Source organism: Canis aureus, chromosome 9, assembly GCF_053574225.1.
Source record: "Canis aureus isolate CA01 chromosome 9, VMU_Caureus_v.1.0, whole genome shotgun sequence".
In the NCBI taxonomy this organism is placed as follows: domain Eukaryota; kingdom Metazoa; phylum Chordata; class Mammalia; order Carnivora; family Canidae; genus Canis; species Canis aureus.
The window spans coordinates 14,506,100-14,528,530 of record NC_135619.1 but is presented as its reverse complement, the minus strand read 5'-3'; the positions used below and the strand labels follow the sequence as shown (position 1 = coordinate 14,528,530).

Genomic DNA, 22,431 nt, shown 5'->3' with positions numbered 1-22,431 from the left:
CAAGAGAAATGGTGGCTTAGGGGAAAATTAACTGAATTTTAATCTTAAATCCCAAGATACAACATCCAAATAGATGTGTTCAACAGGCAATCAGGAATACAGGAAAGCACGGGGTGTGCGAAAAAGATCTGGGATCATTCCTTTAGATGTGATGGCCCAAGTCTAAAACAAAAGGCGTAACAGAACACACATAAATGAGATGAACACCAAATGAGGCAGCTATATCTTGTTGAAATTAATTAAAAGTGTATTTCATAAATGCAGAAAAGATAAGAACATGGAGATATACTATGATGTATTTTGATTTCAAACCGGATTTATTATTCCTCAATACAACACCTACTATGTGCTCTGTATTAAAATATGCATGTGATAAAAGACAAAATATATGGTCCCTGATATGAAGTAGAATGTGGTTCAACAGGCCAGTTATTTTGAGTCTTAAAACAATGGCTGAAGTAAAATGTCCATCAATCTCAAGCTGAGTAAAGTGGAATTTTTCACATGGTAAAAGCTTATAAATCCAGACTAAGATATCATTAAGAAAATAAAACTGCAGACCAGTATCTCTCATGAAACAGATGCAAAAATCCTCAACAAAGCATTAGTAAGTTCAATTTTAAAATGCATAAAAAGAATTATACAGGCACCTGGGTGGCTCAGATGGTTAAGTGTCTGCCTTCCACTCAGGTTATGATTCAGGGTCCTGGGATCGAGCCCCTCATCAGTTCCCTGGGGAGTCTGCTTCTCCCTCTGCGCCTCCTCCCTGCTGCTCGTGCTTTCTCTCTCTCAAAGAAATAAAATCTTAAAAATTTATATACTATGACCAAGTGGAATTTATCCCAGGTATGCAAGGCTGGTCCAACATTCAACAACCAATTAAACAATCCATTAAATCATTAGACTAAAATATGAAAGTCACACAATCATACCAATATGCAGAAAAAGCATCTGACAAGAGCCAACACTCGTTTATGATAAACACTCTCAGCAAACTAGGAATAGAGGGGAACTTTCTTAATAGGATAAAGATTATCTCCAAGAAAAAAAGCTACAGCTAACATCATACTTAAAAGTAAGAAACTTGAAACTTTCTCATTAAAATCAGGTACAAGGCAAGGGTATCCCCTCTCACCACACCTTTCAACAGTATACTAGAAATCTTTGCCAAAACAATAAAGAAAACGAAATCAAAAGCATAAAGATTGGAAAGAGAAACTATCATTTTTTCACAAATGACATGATCACCTATGTAGAAAATCAGCGGGCAGAAAATCTGCAACTACTAAGTGGTTGTAGGATTCAAGGTTAACATATGAAAGTCAGTTGCTCTCCTTATAAACCAATGAACAAGTGGAATTTGAAATTAAAAACAGTATCATTTACATTAGCATTCCCTAAAATGAAATACTTATGTATAAATTCAATAAACATGTATGAGATCTGTATGAGGAAAACCACAAGATTCTGATGAATAAGACACAAAAGAACTAAGTAGAGAGATATTCCATGTTTATAGATAGGAAGATAGGAAGACACAATATTGTCAACATGTCAGTTCTTCCAAACTTGATGTACAGATTCAATGTAATCCAATCAAATTTCTAGCAAATGATTTTATAAATACCAACAAAGTGATTCTAAATTTTAAATAGAGAGGCCAAGACTCAAAGCAGATATAATATTTACAGAGATGATCAAAGTTGGAAGACTGACACTACTCAACTTTAAGACTTACTATAAAGCTACAGTAGGGATCCCTGGGTGGCTCAGCAGTTTGGCGCCTGCCTTAGGCCCAGGGCGTGATCCTGGAGTCCCGGGATCGAATCCCACATCGGGCTCCCTGCATGGAGCCTGCTTCTCCCTCTGTCTGTGTCTCTCCCTCTCTCTCTGTCTCTCATGAATAAATAAATAAAATCTTAAAAAATATATAAATAAATAAAGCTACAGTAAACAAGACAATGTGATATTGAGGAAAATATAGGCAAAGAGATCAAGGGAACAGAAGAGAGTCTAGTAACAGATACCTAATAAAGTCAACTAATCTTCAACCAAGGAACAAAGATAATCTCTTCAATAAATGGTGTAAGAAAAGCTAACATCTGCATTACAAAAGAAAAAATCCAGATGTAGACTTATATCATTGACAAAAATGAACTCAAACTGCATTATAAATGTAAAAAGACTTAAATATAAAATACAGAACTATAAAATGCCTAGAAGATAGTAATAGAAAACCTAGATGACCTTGGGTATGGTTGATGCCTTATTAGATATAACACTGAAGACACAATCCATGAAGACAATATTAATAAGGTAGATTTCATTACAACTAAAAATTTCTGTTCCATGAAAAACAGTATTTTGAGAATTAGAAGACTAGTCACAGACTGGGAAAAAATATTTACAAAAGATACAGCTGATAAAGAATTACAAAATATACATAAGATGCTTAAAACTCAGTAATAAAACGACTCCATTACAAAACAGGCCTAAGACCTTAATAGATACCATGAAGATATACTGATGGCAAATAAGAGTATGAAAATATGTTCCATACAGTATGTTATTAGAAAACTGCAAATTAAAGAGAAACCACGGGATCCCTGGGTGGTGCAGCGGTTTAGCGCCGGTCTTTGGCCCAGGGCGCGATCCTGGAGACCCGGGATCGAATCCCACATCGGGCTCCCGGTGCATGGAGCCTGCTTCTCCCTCTGCCTGTGTCTCTGCCTCTCTCTCTCTCTCTCTGTGACTATCATAAATAAATAAAAATTTAAAAAAAAAAAAAAAAAAAAAAAAAAAATAAAGAGAAACCACTACATACCTATTAGAATAACAATACTGACAAACTCAATTGCTGGCAAAGATATGGAAAAAAAGCAACTCTTATTCACTGCTCTTGTGAGAATGGAAAATGGTAGACACTTTGGAAGACAATTTAGCAGTTTCTTATAAAACGAAACACATTTTTTTCCATATCATCCAGCAATTGCACTCCTTGTTATTTAACCAAAGGAGGTGAAAACTTACATCCACACAACGATCTGTAGACTATGTTCATGGCATTTTTATTCATAATTGTCAAAAGTTGGAAGTAACCCAGATGTTTTACAGCAGGTGTATGGATAAATTGTATCACATCCAGATATGGAAATGTTATTAAGTGCCCAAAAGAAATAAGTAATAAAGCCATAAAATGACATGGGGAAATCTCAAAACTGCGTACTTTTAAGTGAAAGAAATCAATCTGGAAAGCCTACATAACTCTATGATTCCAACTATATGACAACGTAGAAGAGCAAAAACAATGGTGAATAAGATAAGTTGCTGCCTGGAGTAGAGGAAGGAAGAGTGGGAGAGAGATGAATGGTCAGAACACAGAATTTTTAGGGCAGTGAAAATACTCTGTATGTTACTATAATAATGGTTATATCATTACACATTTGTCCAAATTCACAGAATGTACAAAACCAAGAGTGAACTCTAATGTTCACTAGGGACACTTTGGGTGATTCTGATGCATTAATGTTCATTCAACCTTGGTAAAAAACATACTATTCTGGTTAGTGATGCTGGTAATAGGGTTTGGGGGTGGGGTTCATATGTGGGAGAGCAAGGAATATATGGGAAATCTTTGTACCTTTCTCTCAATTTTGCTATAAACCTAAATTTGCTCTAAAAAAATGAATCCATATATCAAGCTTATTATAAGGATGAATCAACACTGATGAGTAAGAATCTTCTAGAAGTGATAACATTTTAGGCAAAGGCTACGATAGGAATAATAAAGCTAAAGGCAGTATTTTCTTTCCTTTTTTCTTTTTTACAGAACTAATTTTTCTGTAAAAACTAATCAAGAAGAGTATCTTAAAATCCCATTGGGAAGTAGAAAGATACGTACATTATTAAAACTTAAATTTACTGAATTAAATATGTCACTACGGTGCCTAGGGGGCTCATCAGTCAGTTAAGTGGCTGCCTTAAACTCAGGTCATCCCAGGGTTCAGGGATAGAGACCCACCCAAGTCAGGCTCCATGCTCAGCAGGGAGTATGCTTCTCCCTCTTCCTCTGCCTCTTCCCCTACTTGTGTTCTGTCAATAAATAAATAAATAAATAAATAAATAAATAAATAAATAAGTAAGTAAGTAAGTAAGTAAGTAAGTAAGTAAAGAAATATCTTAAAATCACTGTATTTCCCAGCCACTAAATCTTTTACTATTTGAGAAAAAAAATAGCTCTCCAATCTTTCATTTTGTTACTTTTGTTACCATAAGGATTAAAAGTTCATAATGTAGGGGTGCTTGGCTGGCTCAGTTGGCACAGCATGTGACTTTTGATTTCAGGGGTCTTGAGTTTGAGCCCCATTTTGGGCATACAGATTACTTAAAAAATAATTAAAAAAAAAAAAAAAAAAAAAAAAGGGTTCTCGGGCAACCTGGGTGGCTCAGCGGTTTAGTGCAGCCTTAGCCTTAGTCCAGGGTGTGATCCTGGAGACCCAGGATCGAGTCCCATGTCAGGCTCCTTGCATGGAGCCTGCTTCTCCCTCTGCCTGTCTCTCTACTTCTCTGCCTCTCTCTGCGTGTCTCTCTCATGAATAGATAAATAAAATCTTAAAATAAAATAAATAAAATAAAATAGAAAAATAAAATAAAGGTTCACAAAACAGATAATACATACATCATTTTCATTCCATGTCCAAAACAACTGATGACAGGCTTTATGTTAAAGATAAGGATATAAGCTTTGAAAAGTGAAGTGCCTTTCTCAAGGTCATACAATGAACAAGTTAGGGTAATTAGTTTGTCATATTCAGCATATGCCTGTTTTATGGTGCATACTTTCTACCATTTTGGGTTGGGTACAGAAAATTCATGTTTAAACATTTTTATGAAAAAAAAAACAAGCATATAAAAATGTATATATAAAAGGTTATTAATTGCCAATATTGAATGTCTGGAGACTTACGTCTAGAAATACAGAATAAGTGAATAAACTAGGATTATCGAGATGTTAGAATATGATAAGTCAGTCATAAAATCTAATTCCAAAGACAACTATCTTATTGCATGGAATGATGTTGCTCATGTACTAAAATTATTACAAAACCATATTTGATAATCCCCTTTTGAAAAAGCTATGCATGTTTAAAGGTTATTATATGTGGTAAAAATATATACAAAAGAAAACCTTAACTCTTGATCATAAAATCACATCTCTTATGGACTTATCTGCACTTTTCTTTTTGCTATCATGAAAGAGGTAATTCCTTTCCTAAATAACAACAACAAATCAACTCTGATTATCAAATGTCACCTGTAATAAGTGGAGTTAGAATCCAACTAACTGTGTGATCTTAGATGTCTACTTAATTTCTCTGAGCCTGTTTCTACTTCTGTAAAATATAGTAATTGTACATACAACTCATACAGGTGTAAAAATTAAATGAATTTACAAGTTATTTTTTAGCATACTAAAATTATGCAAAAAGCAAATATTCGGTAAAAAAGCTAAATTATTTTAGCAAAGTACATTATTTCACCTGAGGAATAGAAGAAGGGCTAGGGTCTCTTCAGACTTGCACATTTATTTTTCCTTCAGGAATTTCATCATTAAATAAAAGATCTATGTATATACACCTGGTTGTCAACCACAAAAATGACAGTTTCAATTTAACTAAAAAATAACTTTCACATAAGAATAATCTCTCTCCATAGAAAAACCAGAGAACATCTTAAACATTGTGTATCACCATCATCTAGTAGTACTACAATGCAAAACTTGTGTTTCTTGATATTATAACTTAATGGGGCTTAGCACAGTGCAAATTATTCAGTTGCTGAATTTGTTATTACAAGTCTCAGTGTAACACAAATGTCTTCATCTCATCTTTTGCAATTATCATGCATTCTTTGTATTTGTACAAAAAAACAATGAATGCTAATTGTTATCACGTATAACTCATGTCACAAGAACAAATACTCATTATTATGAAGTTTCAATATTTATTTAAGTAAGGATTTAATTATATGTGCCACAACCATGATTTTTGGGACACAGGGTCCCTACTCTCATGAAGATCATCGTCTAATGGCAATGATGTAAAAACAAACGATAACAACAAAAAAACATTACTTAAGACCCAGTGACTAGCTACTTCAAGAAGACAATGTTCCTGTTAACAGATAAAAATATTTCAGAGCCAGAAATCATAAAAAGTATAGTAATATACCAGAAAACCTCAAGGAATTTTTGCTAGACACAACATACTGAAACTAAAGAGATTCTTTCTGAGATTAAAGTTCCTCTTTGCTAGATCAAAAATAAAACAGGTCACACTTGAATCATTAAAATAATATGTCAATGATACCAAGTTTTAGCATTTCTTTGACAGTTAAGGTTATTTTCTTCTTAAGACTTTATTTATTTGAGAGAGGGGGAGCACAGAAGGAGAAGGACAGCCTGACATGGGGCTCAATTCCAGGACCCTGAGATCATGACCTGAGCTGAAGGCAGATGCTTAACTGCTGAGCCACCCAGGTGCCCTGTTAAGGTTATTAAAAGCTAGAATTTCAAAAGCAACATAAAAAGTCCTTTAGAAACTAACATCATGGGTCTCCTAGCGTGATGTATTAAGAAGGATACATCAGCCCTATGTAGCCAAAGATGTTTTAACTTGAGTCTGACCAGGTAGTTAAACAAAATTCAAGAAGAATCTGTAAAAAAAAAAAAAAAAAAAAAACTGGCTTAAAATCTTCAAAAAAAAATGTGTCACGTAAACACACACCCAAGGCTAGGGAATTTCTTGACTGGATCTGAACTGAAAGAAAAAATATCATCTTAGGATGATATTATTGGGACAATAGAGGAAATCTGAATATAGGCAGATTAGATAATAGGGTTTTATCAATGTTAAATTTTCTGAAGATGGTATTTATATTGTGGTTATGTGGGGAAAATGTCCTAGTTCTTGGGAGATACATACTAAAAGACTTAAAGTTGAATGTGATAATGTCTCATTACTTACTCAAATGATTTCACACACAAAAAAGGGAAGAAATTTGACAGAAGTAAGAAATGGTGAATCTAGGTAAAAAGTATACAACTGCTTAACCATACTATCCCTCTACATTAATAAAGATTTAAACATGTTCCAAAATATAAAGAACAAATGGTAATTTAAGAAAGGAATAATCCTTTAGAACAAACCAACTAAGAAATTGTAGGATTTCTTCGGATGTGCAGTCTTACACTTAAAGTAAAACACATGGATTATGTTTTTCCACAGCCATGATCTACTTTCTCATCCAAGACAGAGTAGGCAGGGGGTTAGTCTAACCAAAGTTGAAGTTCTGACAAGTGAATAACATTGTGGGAGTTGAGGAGGTATGTAAGAGAGTAAAGATAAAAAAAATTGATCTGGTGTGCTTGGGTGGTTCAATCGGCTAAGTGTCTGACTCTTGATTTCATTTCAGGATCCTGAGATTGATCTCCACATCACAGGGCTCACAGAGTCTTTGGCCTTTTATATGATAACCCACAGACATCTGAAGATGTTAACAAGTACATAATATGAATCCATTATCAAAATGTCATTTCTGCTTTTTTTAACTACAATTTCAGTACATTTTCAGTTTTCATTAATGGTATACATAAAGTTGCCCTACCAGCACTCAGTGGGGAGTCGGCTGGAGATCTTGCCCTACTTCTCCCTCTCACGCAGGGAGATAAAATTCGCCCTCGCCCTCGCCCCCACTCACGCAGGTGCTGTGCGCTGTCACCAAATAAATATTAAGAAAAAAAAAGATTTCGCCCACTTTACCTCAATATTTTCATGCATCACTGGTGTGTTGTAATAAAATACAACTTTTAGATCAATATTTAGAGAATCTTCTTGGCTAAACAAAAGCACAACTAAGGCTAAGTCTGCCATGTTTTCCTGACTCACAGAAGACTTTTAAGCGTTTCCTCCTTTAGAGTGGTATTTTAATGAAAATTTTTTGTTTTGTAAGTATGCTATCTTCAGAATATATTTAAGGTATTCCTAGGTTAGAGTCTTTGCAAATTTTTTCCTACCTTTTACAATAAGTTTTTCAATTTCCTGCTTTATTGTTAATGTGCCTCTTGCTACTGCTGATCTTATTTTGCTCTTCCAATTTGCCAACGATGTAGACAAATTTGAACTCTTGTATGTTACTGGTGTAAATGTAAAATGGTGAATCCACTGTAGAAAATAGTTTGAAAGCTCCACAAAAAGATAAACATAGAATTACCACATGATTCAGCATTCAACTCCTGGATTATGTACCCAAAAGAACTGAAAACAGGTACTCAAACAAATGTTTGTATATGAATGTTCACAAGCAGCAGTGTTTACAACTGCCAGAAGGTGGAAACAACTAAATGTCTGCCAACTTATCAGTGAGTAAATAAAATGTGGTATATCCTCATAATGACACATGCTACAACATAGATGAACACTACTCAAAGTGACAGATGCCAGACAAAAGGTTACATATTGTAGGATTCCAGATACATGAAATATTCAGGATAAGTAAATCCAAGCAGACAAAAAGCAGATTGGTGGTTGCCAGAGTCTTGGGCCAAGGGAGGAATAGGGAAAGGAATAACTTACTAAATGGTTATAGTTTCCTTTAGGATGATAAAAATCTCTGGATTTAGATGAGGTGGTGGTTGCATAACACTGTACATGCACGACATGTTACTGAACTGCAGATTTTTACATGGCTCTTTTTATGTCATATGAATTTTATCTCAACAACAACAAAATTTTTTTGAAGATTTTATTTTTTATTTATTCATCAGAGAAACACAGAGAGAGAGTCAGAGACACTGGCAAAGGGAGAAGCAGGTTCCATGCAGGGAGCCTGATGTGGGACTTGATCCCAGAACTCCAGGATCACGCTCAACTGCTGAGCCACCCAGGAGTCCCTCAACAAAAATGTTTTTAAAAAGTATCACTCTGGGCAGCCCCAGTGGCGCAGCCGCCTGCAGCCTGGGGTGTGATCCTGGAGACCCAGGATCGAGTCCCGCATTGGGCTCCCTGCATGGAGCCTGCTTCTCCCTCTACCTGCGTCTCTGCCTCTCTCTCTCTCTGTGTCTCTCATGAATAAATAAATAAAATCTTAAAAAAAAAAAAAAAAAAGTATCACCCTATGGGGCACCTGGGTGACTCGGAGATTGAGCATCTGCCTTTGGCTTAGGTTGTGATCCCGGAGTCCTGGGATAGAATAGTGCACTGGGCTCCCTCTGGGGAGCCTGCTTATCTCTCAACCTATGTCTCTTTTTCTCTGTGTCTCTCATGAGTAAACAAATACAATCTTAAAAAAAAAAAGTATCATACTAAGTCACCTGACTTCTTTATATTCAATGCTGATAATGATGCTTCCTTATTAAAATTTTTCTTTCTGGTGTTTTAGAGCCTACTCTTTTGTATAGCCTATTTGCACTTCTGAACTTTTCTTCTCACTTCATATGTTCACCTTGAATTTCATCAACACATACCTTACATTAATATCTACACAATGACAATTACCAAAATCTTAAAGAGTAAAACCATTTCCAAAGATCCACAGGCATACATTCAGTGGAGTCTTTGGGCTTTTAAATGATAACCCACAGGCATCTGAAAATTTAACAAGTACATAATATGAATCCATTATCAAAATGTCATTTCTGCTTTTTTACTACAATTTCAGTACATTTTCAGTTTTCATTAATGGTATACATAAAGTTGCCCTACCAGCAATAGGAGGAGCATTTTTTTTTTAAAAGAATTTATTTATTCATTTGGAGGAGTGAGAAAGAGCAACAGTGACCTATGGGACAAAAGCAGCAAATAAGTTAAACTGTCTGAATGACCAAATTCAGTGCACTGAAGTTTTTAGATAGTAGTGCAGAGAGGTGGAATCACAACAGAGCACAATGTTCTACCAGAGTTGACAAGATGGAAGACAGGAAAAGGATGGGAAGGCCAAAATCTGTGGGGCAAAATACCAAAAAAGAGGAGAGTTACCAAAGAAAGAGCCTCAAAGATGTTCAGAAAAGTTCCTGAAGCCAGGGCAGAGAATAGTTAATATTCTATTCTCAAAAGATCTTTTAATATACAGGGTCAAGTCCTTATTTTATTGTTGATCTATATAAACAACAGTATAAAAGCTGGTCTGGATCCACCAAAACAAACTTACATACAAGCCTAGGAAGTATCAAGTGATTCACAAATACTTAACACATGACAAAACAAACTGAACATTCTTTAATGAACACTGGAAAACGCACCACCTAATAATGTAAAATTCAAAATGTCTGACATCAAATCAAAACCACTAAAGAAGCAGAAAAGTTAGTCACAATTAGGAGAAAAACAGATCCAGAAACAGTAATAGCTCCAGAAATGAAATACGGCAGAATAATAAAAAAGGCCTTTAGAACAGCTATTATAAATTCTTTTAAGTATATTCACTGATACAAAGGAAAAAATACCAACATGATGGGTAGAAAAATAACACACAGGAAAAAGAGACTTAAATGGAACTTCTGGACCATATAGAAAAAAAAATGGTGAACTAGAAGAAAGGCAATAGATATACAGTTTTACCTAAATGAAACACCGAAGAAAAAAGCTTATTAACAAAACAAACAACCTTAGTGCGCTGTGGGACAATTTCAAGATGTCTAACAGTCCAGAAGCAGAAGTATGAGGACTGAGGGGGAAAAAAGACATTTCAAAAAATAATGGCCCCAAATTTCAAATTTGAAAACTATAAACCAAAAAGATCCAAGAAGCTCCAGAAACCTCAAGCACAAGTTTTTTTTTTTTTTTTAAGCACACATTAAGGAACATTTTAAATACATCTGTTAAAAACAGAATAACCTAAAAAGCATCTAGGAAGTGAGGGTGAAAGGAGATCACATACAGAGAACACAGAAAAGAGTAATAGACTGCTTGTTAGATATTGTGAAAAAGACAATGAATGGTCTTTAAAAAGCTGAGTGAAGAAAAAAGCAGAAAAAAAGAAATCAATCCAATTTTACAACTGCACCAAAATCCGTAACATACCTAGCAATAAGCATAACCAAAGAGGTACAAGACCTATACTCTGAAAACTACAGAACCTTTATTGAAAAGAATGCAAAAAAAAAAAAAAAAAAAACCCAAGACAAACAAAAAAAAAAAGGAAAAAATTCCACACTCCTGGACTAGAAAGAGCAAACATTGTTAAAATGTCTATACTACTACAAGCAATCATACATTTAATACAATCTCTATGAAAACACCAACACCATTTCTCACAGAGCTAGAACAAACAATCCTAAAATGTGTATGGAGTCACAAAAGATGCCAAATAGCCAAAGCTATCCTTAAAGGACAAAGCAAAGCAGGAGGCATTGCCATTACAGACTTCAAGCTATATTACAAAGCTGCAGTCATCAAGACAGTATGATACCAGCAAAAGAACAGACACATAGATCAATGGAACAGAAGAGCCACAAATGGACCCACAATTATATGGTCAATTAATCTTTGACAAAGCAGGAAAGAATATCCAATAGAAAACAGTCTCTTCTTCATCAAATGGTGTTAGGAAACTGGACAGCAACATGCAGAAGAATGAAACCAACCACTTTCTTATATATCATACACCCCCCCCCCAAAATCAAAATGGATGAAAGACCTAATTGTGAGACAGGAAACCATCAAAATCCTAGAGGAGAACATGGTAACAACCTCTCTGACCTCAGCAATAGCAACTTATTAGACATGTCACCGGCAGCAAGGGAAACAAAAGCAAAAGTGAGAACTACTGGGACTTCATCAAGATAAAAAGCTTCTGCAAAGGAAATAATCCACAAAACTTAAAGGCAGCCTATGCAATGGGAGAAGATATATGTGAATGACATATCTGATAGACGGTTAGTATCCAAAATACATAAGGAATTTATCAAACCAAACACCCAAAAAATAATCCAGTTAAGAAATGGCCAGAAGATGTGAACAGACATTTCTCCAAAAAAGACATCCAGATGCTAAAAGGCACATGAAAAGATGCTCAACATCACTTATCATCAGGGAAATACAAATTGAAACCATGATGAGATGCCACTTCACACCTGTCAGATAGCTAAAATTAGTAATACAGGAAACAACATATGTTGGCAAGGATGTGGAGAAATGGCAACACTCTTACACTGTTGGTGGGAATACAAACCCGTGCAGCTACTCTGGAAAATAGTATGGAGGTTCTTCAGAAAGTTAAAAATAGAACTACCCTACAATCTATTAATTACACAACTAGATATTTACCCAAAGGATACAAAATATAAATTTGAAGGGGTACATGCACCCCAATGTTTACCAGCATTATCCACAGTAGCCAAACTATGGAAAGAACCCAAATGTCCACTGACTGATGAACAGATAAAGGTGTGTGTGTGTGCACACACATGCACACACGAGAGAGAGATGGAGCTAGAGTGTATTATGTTAAGCAAAATAAGTCATAGAAAGACATACAACATGATTTCACTCATGTGGAATTTAAGAAACAAAACAGATGAACATATGAGAAGGGGAAAAAAGGAGAGAGAAGGAAACAAACCATGAGACTTTCAATGACAGAGAACAAACTGTGGATTGATAGAGGGGTGTGGGTGGGGGATGCGCTAAATGGGTGATGGGTATTCAGGAGGGCACCTGTTAGGATGACCACTGGGTGTTATATTTAAGTGATGAATCACTGAATTCTGCTCCTGAAACCAATATTACATTATAGGTTAGCTAACTGGAATTTAAATAAAAATGTGAAGAAAAAGATGGGATGCCTGGGTGGCTCAGTGGTTAGCATCTGCCTTTTGGCTCATGATCCTGGGGTTCCTGTGGGGAGGTCATGATCCTGGGGTCCCTATGGGGAGCCTGCTTCTCTCTCTGCCTATGTCTCTGCCTCTGTCTTTGTGTCTCTCGTGAAAAATTAAATCTTAAAAAAAGGGTTTTTTTTTTTTTTTTTTGAAGAAAAAAAAAACCCAACAGCTTATAACTATACCCAGAAGAACAAACTGGGAAAACTCAGTATTTGATTTTAATACTTACTACAAAGTTACGTAATGAAAATTGAAAGGTACCAGCATATGTGGATAACCATATAAATCACTAAACTGTAAGTGGAAGCCAAGAAATATTCACATCTATGGTCAATTTTTCGAAAGAATGTCAAAAAAATCCAATAAATGGTGCTTAGACAATGGAGATCTACATGCAAAAGAATCTAGCTGTAACCTTCTCTTGCACCATACACAAAAAATAAAATGGATCACAGATCTAAATGTAAAGCACTAGTATCATTAAAATTCTTAGAAGAATATATAGGAACAAATCTTTGTGACCTTGGATTGGGCAAAACTTTCTTAAACACGATACTATGAACACAGTGAAAAAAATCTTAAAATACTGGAGAGATATCAAAATACCCAATTTTTGTGCTTCAAAAGATACCATCAAGGAATGTTTTTTGAGAAATTTTTTTTTGCAAATCATACTTACATACAACTTGTATTCAGCTTAACAGTAAAGTAAGATAAACAACTAAAAATGGGCAGGGGCACCAGTGTGGCTCAGTTAGTTAAGCATCTGACTTTAGCTCAGGTCATTATCTCATCAGGGTCCTGGAATTGAGCCCCATGTGAGTTCTATGCTCAGTGAGAAGTCTGCTTGAGGATCCTCTCTTCCTGTCCCTCTGCCTCTCCGCCCACTATTGCTTTGTGTCTCTAAAATAAATAAATCTTTAAAAAAAAATGAACAAAAGATCTAAATAGATATTTCTCGAAAGCAGATATACAAATAGCAAACAAACACTTGAAAAAACATACATAACATCATCTTCATCAGGGAAATGCAATCAAAATCCTATGATTTATCACTTCACATCTACTAGAGTAGTTACAGTCAAAAAAAGAGAAAAATAAGTATTAGCAAGATATGAAGAAACTAGAATTCATATACTGCTGGTGGGAATGTAAAATGGTACAACTACTTCAGAAGACAGTCTGGTAGTTTCCATATCATCTATCAAATCCACTTCTAGGTACATACTCAAATGAAACACATGTCTACACAAAAAAATGATAGAAGAATGTTCACAGAAGCAACAGTCACAATAGGCAAAAAGTATAAACAACCCAAAGGTTCACTAATGGAAAATTATTCAGCAATAAAACTGAAGTACTGATAGATGCTATAAAATGAATGAGCTTTGAAAATGTTAGGTTAAAGAAGCCAGTAGAAAGTTAAAAGGTGGGTGGGTATGGGTAACAGGAAGTGACAGCTTAATGGGCATGGGGGTCCATTTTAGGAAAATGCTCTAAAATAGGTTGCAGTGATGGCTGCACAACTCTGTGAAAATACTAAAATTTACCACTGGATTGTACATTTTAAATGAATGAATTGCAGAATATGTGAATTACATTTTAGTAAAGCTGTTATAAAAAAGATTTATATATCTTCCTTTTGAAAGAAAATATCTTTCAAAAACAACGATAAATATCTATTTTTTTTTAACAGATTTTATTTATTCATTCATGAGAGACACACAGAGAGAGAGGCAAAGACATAGGCAGAGACAGGCAGGCTCCACACAGGGAGCCCGATGTGGGACTTGATTCCAGGACCCCAGCATCACGCCCTGGGCCGAAGGCAGAGCGTTCACTGCTGAGCCACTCAGGTGTCCTGATAAATATCTGTTTAAAGCAAAAATTATAAACATGTATTATGATTTTTAATACATACTGAGAATTATAGGTCAAAGGAACAGAACAGAATATCAAGAAATAAATCCACAATCATATGGTCAATTAATCTTCAACAAAGCAGGAAAGAATATCCAATGGGAAAAACAGTCTCTTGAAATGGTGCTGGGAAAACTCATCAGCTACATGCAAAAGAATGAAACTGGACCACTTTCTTATACCATACACAAAAATAAACTCAAAATGGATTAAAAACCTAAATGTGAGACATGAAGTCACAAAAATTCTAGAAAGGAGCACAGGCAATAATGTCTCTGACCTCAGCTGTCACAACATTTTTCTAGATGTTTCCTGAGGCAAGGAAAATAAATGCAAAAATAAACTAGTGGGACTTTTGCACTGAAAGGCAACCTATAGAATGGGAGAAGATATTTGCAAATGACATATCTGATAAAGGGTTAGTATGTAAAATATATAAAGAATTTATACAACCCAACATCCAAAAAAACCCAAATAATCCAATAAAAAATGGGTGCAAAACATGAACAGACATTTCTCCAAAGACGACGTACAAATGGCTAGATACATGAAAAGATGCTCATCTTCACTTATCATCAGGGAAATGCAAATCAGAACTATAATTAGGTATTCCCTCATACCTGTCTGAATGGCTAAAATCAAAAACACATGAAACAAGTGTTTGTGAGGATGTGGAGAAAATAGAACTCGTGTGCACTGTTGATGGGAATGTGGAACAGTATGGAGATTCCTCAAAAAGTTAAAAATAGAAGTATCCTACAATCCCCTATTGTACTACTGGGTACCTTAAAAAACACAAAAACACAAATTCAAAGGGATATACACACGACCTAATGTTTACTGCAGCATTATTTACAAAAGGTAAATTATGGAAGCAGCCCAAATGTTCACTGACAGATGAATTCATAAAGAAGTGGCATATATATGCAATGGAATATTATTCAGCCATAAAAAAGAAGGAAATCTTGCCATCTGCAACACATAGATGGAGTTAGTAAAATGCTGGGTGAAATAAGATACAAATGAAAGCAGAAAAGAGAATTAAAAGTAGAATTCACTGAATTAAAAATAGACAAAAGACAGGAGGAAAAACAAACCAATAAAACCAAAAGTTGGTTCTTTGAAAAGACTGATAATATTGATACATTTCTAATGAGAGGGGAAGAAAAGACACAAATTAGTAATATAAAATCAAAAGAGAATACACCACTACAGAGATGCTACCGGCATTAAACCTCTGATAAGGAATTTTTTTTTAAGATTTTAAAGAGGCAGAGACACAGGCAGAGAGAGAAGCAGGCTCCATGCAGGAAGCCGGATGCAGAACTCAATCCCGGGTCTCCAGGATCACGCCTTGGGCTGAAGGCGGCGCTAAATCGCTGAGCCACCTGGGCTGCCCATTATAAGGAATTCTATAAACAATCTTATGCCACCTTGGATGGAATGGGCAAACTTTGAAAGACAAAAAACCCCTATGCTTAATTAAGAAATCAAAAATCTATATAGCCCTGTATCTACTTTAAAATTTTAGACAATAGTTAAAAAACCTCCTCACAAATAAAATTCCAGGTCCAAACGGTTTCATGGTGATTTATACCAAAATTTAAGAAATATTACCAATTTTGTACAAACTTTTTAGAAAATAGACTCAAGTCTGTGATGCCAGTTTTACTCTGATACCAAAACTAGCCAAAGACACTGCAAGTTAAAGAAAACTACAGACCAATATCCCTCAGGAATCAGAAATTCTTAACATTTCAGCAAAATGAATCCAGCAATATATAAAAAAAGAAAACATTATGACCAAGCAGTGTTTATCCCAGAGATGCAAGTTTAGTTTAACACCTGAATATCAATAAATATTTTACTATATAAACAGACTTTAAAAAGGAACCATATGATCAACCTCAACAGATAAAGAAAAATCACATGACAAAAATCAACATCCATTTTGGATATAAGGAACAAGAATAGAAGGGAACTTCTCAACCTGATAAAGAGCATCTACAAAAACCCCAACAGCTAGCTATCATTACCTATTGATGAAACACTGGGTGCTTTTTGGGGTGATGAAAATTTTCTTTATCTTGATTGTGGTGGTGCTTAAATGACTAGAGTTATCAAAACTCACTGAACAATCAAAATTGGTAAATTTCATCAATGAAGTTGAAATTTTAAGACTACCATAATAGCTTCTTCAAGGTTCTTTATGATTGATTATAACAGTAAAAGCACTCCTCATTTATACCACTACAAACAGTAAAACACAACTTTTAAATAAAAAGTATCTGATATATATTTACATTGTTAAGTTGAACCTTCAAAAGAAAATGGTTAGGCTACAAGTGCATATTGAGAATTCGATATTGAACTCGAGCAACTGAGAATTTTCTGCTAAAACTCATCAGCATTAATCAGTAAAATCAAACAATATACTACCACCACCACCACCACCACAAAAGAACTGGGCTTTAATCTATATAACTATTCTTGTGGTCTTATGGTACCTCAGTATACCTCTAACAAAGCACTTAAATATATAAATTACCCGTCAGTTAATTGAATTAATTCAGATTATGCTAAGAATTGGGGTAGAATTTCATTTTGTCTTACACTTGGAATTCATTCATTTTCCTTGTACCAAATCACTCAATTATCATGAAAATACTCAAGAAATGGGAATTTTTAATTATAAAAATACATGTACAAAATACTATTATTTTATTTTCTAATTACTAAAGAAAATATATCCTCATTTCTCAGTCATATCCATAAAGCCAAATTATATTACTAGAGCAAATGAGAATTCTTTAAGCTCAAAGCAGAAAGTATTTTAAGAACCTTTGCAAAAAAAAAAAGGAACCTTTGTATTTCTACTATGCTAAAGATGGATAGAAATATAGATAAGAAATTTGGCTGAAATACACTTTGTTGAAGGAAAACAACAAATGAATAAAAGGGTATATCCAAATGTAGGCTCTATAAATTAATATTTATTAACCTTCCGGAAAGGAGAAGATATAGGCTATTTCAAATACAATACTAGTGGATAACAGTTATTGCCCCATATTCCACTCCTTTATTAAAACAGAAAGTCAGCACTTCTCACCAAGGAGAAAACCCCAAATGTAAAGAACTTAGCCGATAATCAGACTAAAAGGCTAAAGTGTATATCCAAGTAAAAATTAGTTTGACATTTTAGATAGGATATTGTAGTTTTGTCTTTTAAACAATGCTTACTTATCAAAGAAGATCATTAAGAACAAATAAAGATGGAATTAGTTCATATTTTCAAACCATTAAATTTTGTAGTCCATTCAATTACTGAGGTTTCATGATTAACTTAGGTTTTAAAATGCACATAAACATGACAAAAGTGATAAAATTCTACCTTTATTCCTTAACTTTGACTAGTCCAGCCCTCAGATGATAGTTTACATTGGACAAAGTAAACATAACACAGGCTGGTTTTTAAAATAGTGAGGATATCTGTACACTCTTAAAAATACAACTCAAACCATATAAACCACATCAAGATAGTGCTGCTAAATAAACAGTAATATCTCAAACAAGCAGCCTTTCATACATTTATAAATATTGCTATGAAATTTATTTTTTTTGCTATGAAATTTAAAACAAAAAGTCATGTGTAAAATGGGTAATAATAATAGTGCTAGATTTAAAAAACACTGAAAACTTTCAGATTTATATATTTAAAGTCATAATTGAATAGCATAATTTAATAATCAAGTTATTTTAAATTCCAGAATAAAGTAAGTAACATTTTAGCATTCGACTTACCCATTTATTCAAGAGAAGCCCAACAAAAACATTAATGGCCAACAACAAAGCTTTTTCAAATGTCAGTTATGTCTAGAGTTAATATTCAAGATAATCAATCCTAACACCTCTTTCATAACTTAGCTTTGATGAATCATGAAACATTTCACAAACTGTTGGTTTGGCAAAAGTGAAATTTTCAATTAAATTTCTTGCAATGAAAAAAAAAATTCTTGCAATGATACTTCAGTCCTACCTGTATCTTCAATAAATTCCACACATTTTTCAACAAATAGTGGTATGGGCTTCTCAGCTGTAACCAGATCCTGGAGGGGCATTCCAAAGTAATTACTTTCCCAATTTCTACGTGTTGGTGGATTGAAGTTCTTAGTTTTCTTTTTCTGCTATAAAAAAAATATTCAAGTTAAAACTATTAAAATTTCCTTCAGAATAACACTGATATTCAGCAATGTAAATACACATCCAACCTAAATGACCATCAATGTGGGACTCAGTTAAATTCTGCTAGAAGTAACAACTTGAGCAATGGAAAGAGACAAAGTGAACAGAGAAAAAAAATGACTAAAAAGAATGTTCCCTTTGGAAAATAATAGGAAACTGGAGAGGTAGGGAAATTAGAAAAGGCCATTTTTCAATGCCACCTCAAAGGAAATGCTGGAAGTAATCAATGCTCAATTCAGTTTAGGTGTAGCCTCCCAATTCTATTTGGTCTTTGGGGCAGGTCCAAGTGAGATTTTTGTGTATAGCTATTTATTTATAAGAACATAATATAGCTTTAATTAATTATTGATTATACAATGGAACTATGTAACTTCATGAATTTTAGTCCCATCATCTGCCCCTTATTTTCCCATTTTCCTCCTATCTACTGATTCTATTTCTTAAATGTTAAGATAGTTTTCATAAGTAATGGATACATTTTTACAAGAGTAAAAACAGAATAAAATACTAATTTTCAGAGTTTAATCTCAATCTAGCACTGGGAGAAAATGAGTTCTTTGCTAGGGAGTGAACATCTCAAAAATCTAAGGAGGGACTGTCTAGAATTCAACTGCTAAGAAGATTCTGAGTCAATTTTTCTGGAGTAGGATACTGTAGGCATTTCTAAAGATAATTCTATTATACATCCCTAGTTGACAATTTCTAAAATATAGAAAGATGAGTAAATTTTCAGAAATTCAAAGATGTTAGAGCATTTTTATTGACAGCTCTTCTCTTTTCAGTTTACCTACATTTTCTGATAAATCACAAACTTATTCAAATTTGTCATAATATCATTATTTACTTATTGTAAACAGGATAAAAACATATCATTTCTTACCAGAAAAGGGCAGGGGATGGGGAAGGTGCACAGGGAGAGTTTCCTATGCCTAAAGCAATACTCATCTTAACTTCCCATTCTTTCTGGAAGAGACTCTCCTTTGGATGGATCACCCAATGTATTCTTCCAAGTCTCTGGCTATCTTGAATAATTAACTAAGTCCTTTCTTCATCTCCATTTCAGGCTGCTCCATCTAGCAAACTTCCAGAGCTCATGAAATCAAGTTTCTAAACCCTCATGTACTATATCTCAATGATATGGATTATATACAACCCTGGTATGTACAGATCACATGTAACATAACTAGGTGTCTGGAATGTTGCCAACAAAGCATTGGAATGTTCGATCTGGCTCAAGACCTAAACCCACCAAGTAGCGTGGATCCTTACTCCTTAAATAATCCTTGCACTACCACCACCACCACCACCAAAACAAAACAATATGCAAGGAAGAGGAAATGAAGAAACTCTAATTTCAAAACTGAGGTAGGATAGTAAGCCAAGTCCTCTTTCTCAGAAACAGTAAGGTACTTTCTAGCCTGCAAACTACCAGCTGCAAAATTTGACTAGAAAACTGAAAACTGAGGCATAGATGGATGTATTTTGTTTAGAGAGATGATATAGCAATAAGTAAGATCACACTTAATGAAAACAGCAATGCCTGGCCTATGACAGAAGCAAAAGGAATAAAGTGATAAGAAGATCTATTAAGATCTTTGCTACCAAAAGAACACGGTTATGAGAAAAGTAAGCTAGTTGGTCCTAAATGTTCCAGTTAACTCTTAAGAAAACCCTCTTTTTAATATTGCCTTTTAGGAAACAATCTGAACTCTCAGATGACTCTGAAAACATTCCAGCCTTATCCTTGGGATCATAGGAAAGAAGAACATAATGGGAGTGTAAATTTTATTTAGTAAGAACTGAATACTTGGGGCAGCCCAAGTGGCTCAGCGGTTTGGCACCGCCTGCGGCCCAGGGTGTGACCCTGGAGACCCGGGATGGAGTCCCACATTGGGCGTCCTGCGTGGAGCCTGCTTCTCCCTCTGCCTGTGTCTCTGCTTCTCTCTTGCTCTCTCTGAATGAATAAATAAATCTTTAAAAAAAAAAAAAAAAAGAACTGAATACTTGACTAAAATTGGGAAGGTGAAGACAAGAAAGTAAAATAAGGTAGATTATCTGGCTTATGCTCAGGGAACATTCCCCCAAGGTCTATAAAATTACAAGGGCAAATTATTTAATTCTGTGGTTATACCAAGATTCAGGGCTAGTAATCTATAGTAATGAAAGGCTAAGTGTCTTGTAGCATAGAATTTCTGGCAATGTCTAAAGGGATAATTTACTAACAAAGAACTGCCTTGACAGCTCAAGTTATAATTCATATATATTAGGAGGAAAAAAAACGTTTAAGTTCTGTGATTTTACTAATTTTTCTACTAACTAACACTGGTATAAAAGAATATTCTATTCAGAGAAAGTTTTGGATTAGCTTTTATGATGAATAAAAATGTATAATTCCTTTTTCTAATAGTGATAGTTCTTAATCATCAGAATTCTGAGAGTTCTTTTAAAATATGTAAATTTTGAAAAACTCTACATAATTTTGATATACATCCCTTAGTTAAGAGTTGCTGATCTATAGCTATACATTTATATCAATTCAAAATGAATTTTGTAAGCTAAACTATCTAAGGCTAGATGATTACAACTGTTATAAAATGCCATCAATTCTCAGAAAGCCAAGAAAAAGATGAGGAGTATGGCTATTTGATAATTTATTTCCATAGGTTTTGAAGAACCATTGTCAGAAATGGCAGCCCGCAATTAAATAATTATGCCAGCAGGAAAACATCTGATTTCTAATAACACAACTTTTGATTCATACTACAAATGAATATCCACAGTAAAATAAACATCTAATTCACAAATAATGTACACAATGTTATTAATTAAGTGTTCAGCAGACATTAAAAACTATCATTAGTATAAGAAAACAGGATTGGGAAAAGGTACACAAATAGCTTTCTTCTAGAAAGAGCTGCCTTCCCACTTCATAGTTACATCAGCAACACAAGAAGGGAGGGCATCTAACATCCTCAAAAAATACTGTAATCAGTAACATTTAAAAAAACATAATACTTCAACTGCTTCTTTTGTAAGCAACAAACTGAGGGGGAAAAAAAAGTTGCAAAAAGCAGTTGAGGAGGCTTTCAAAGAGCCAATCCAGGAAACAAGAACATTTGATCTTCTCTAAGATGGGATTCTCAGAGGGGGGGAAAAAAAAGGTCAAAGAAAGGAGACAACATGAAGCAAACTGTAAAGAAACTGGAGGAAAAAAAACTCATTAAAGAAATTAAAATCTCTGTAGTAAAAGACTCAATATAACTGAAAGATCAGAATACAGTGAAAAAGATCATCAGAATTCCCCTTCCTACTCTATCATTCTTATGACATATTCCAAAAAAATACTCTTTTGCTTCCATTTTTAAAGTCTCAATCGTCCTCTCCTTGGCTAT

The 22,431-nt window shown here is 34.4% G+C and overlaps 2 protein-coding genes across 5 annotated transcripts in view; one reads left to right on the top strand and one right to left on the bottom strand.

The window, feature by feature from the left end:
• ARHGAP5 (Rho GTPase activating protein 5) overlaps positions 1–22,431 on the bottom strand; it is a 78,836-nt gene that overhangs the window by 19,412 nt on the left and 36,993 nt on the right. For 3 of the 4 annotated variants that reach the window (XM_077908959.1, XM_077908958.1, XM_077908956.1), the window contains exon 3: positions 18,834–18,981. In XM_077908959.1, coding sequence (XP_077765085.1) covers positions 18,834–18,981 — 148 coding nt within the window. The remainder of the gene's footprint in view (positions 1–18,833; positions 18,982–22,431) is intronic. The other variant, XM_077908960.1, reaches the window with a different exon arrangement.
• LOC144321349 (uncharacterized) overlaps positions 20,020–22,431 on the top strand; it is a 38,680-nt gene continuing 36,268 nt past the window's right edge. The window contains exon 1 of the mRNA XM_077910897.1: positions 20,020–20,404. The gene's annotated coding sequence lies outside the window, so the exon portion shown is untranslated. The remainder of the gene's footprint in view (positions 20,405–22,431) is intronic.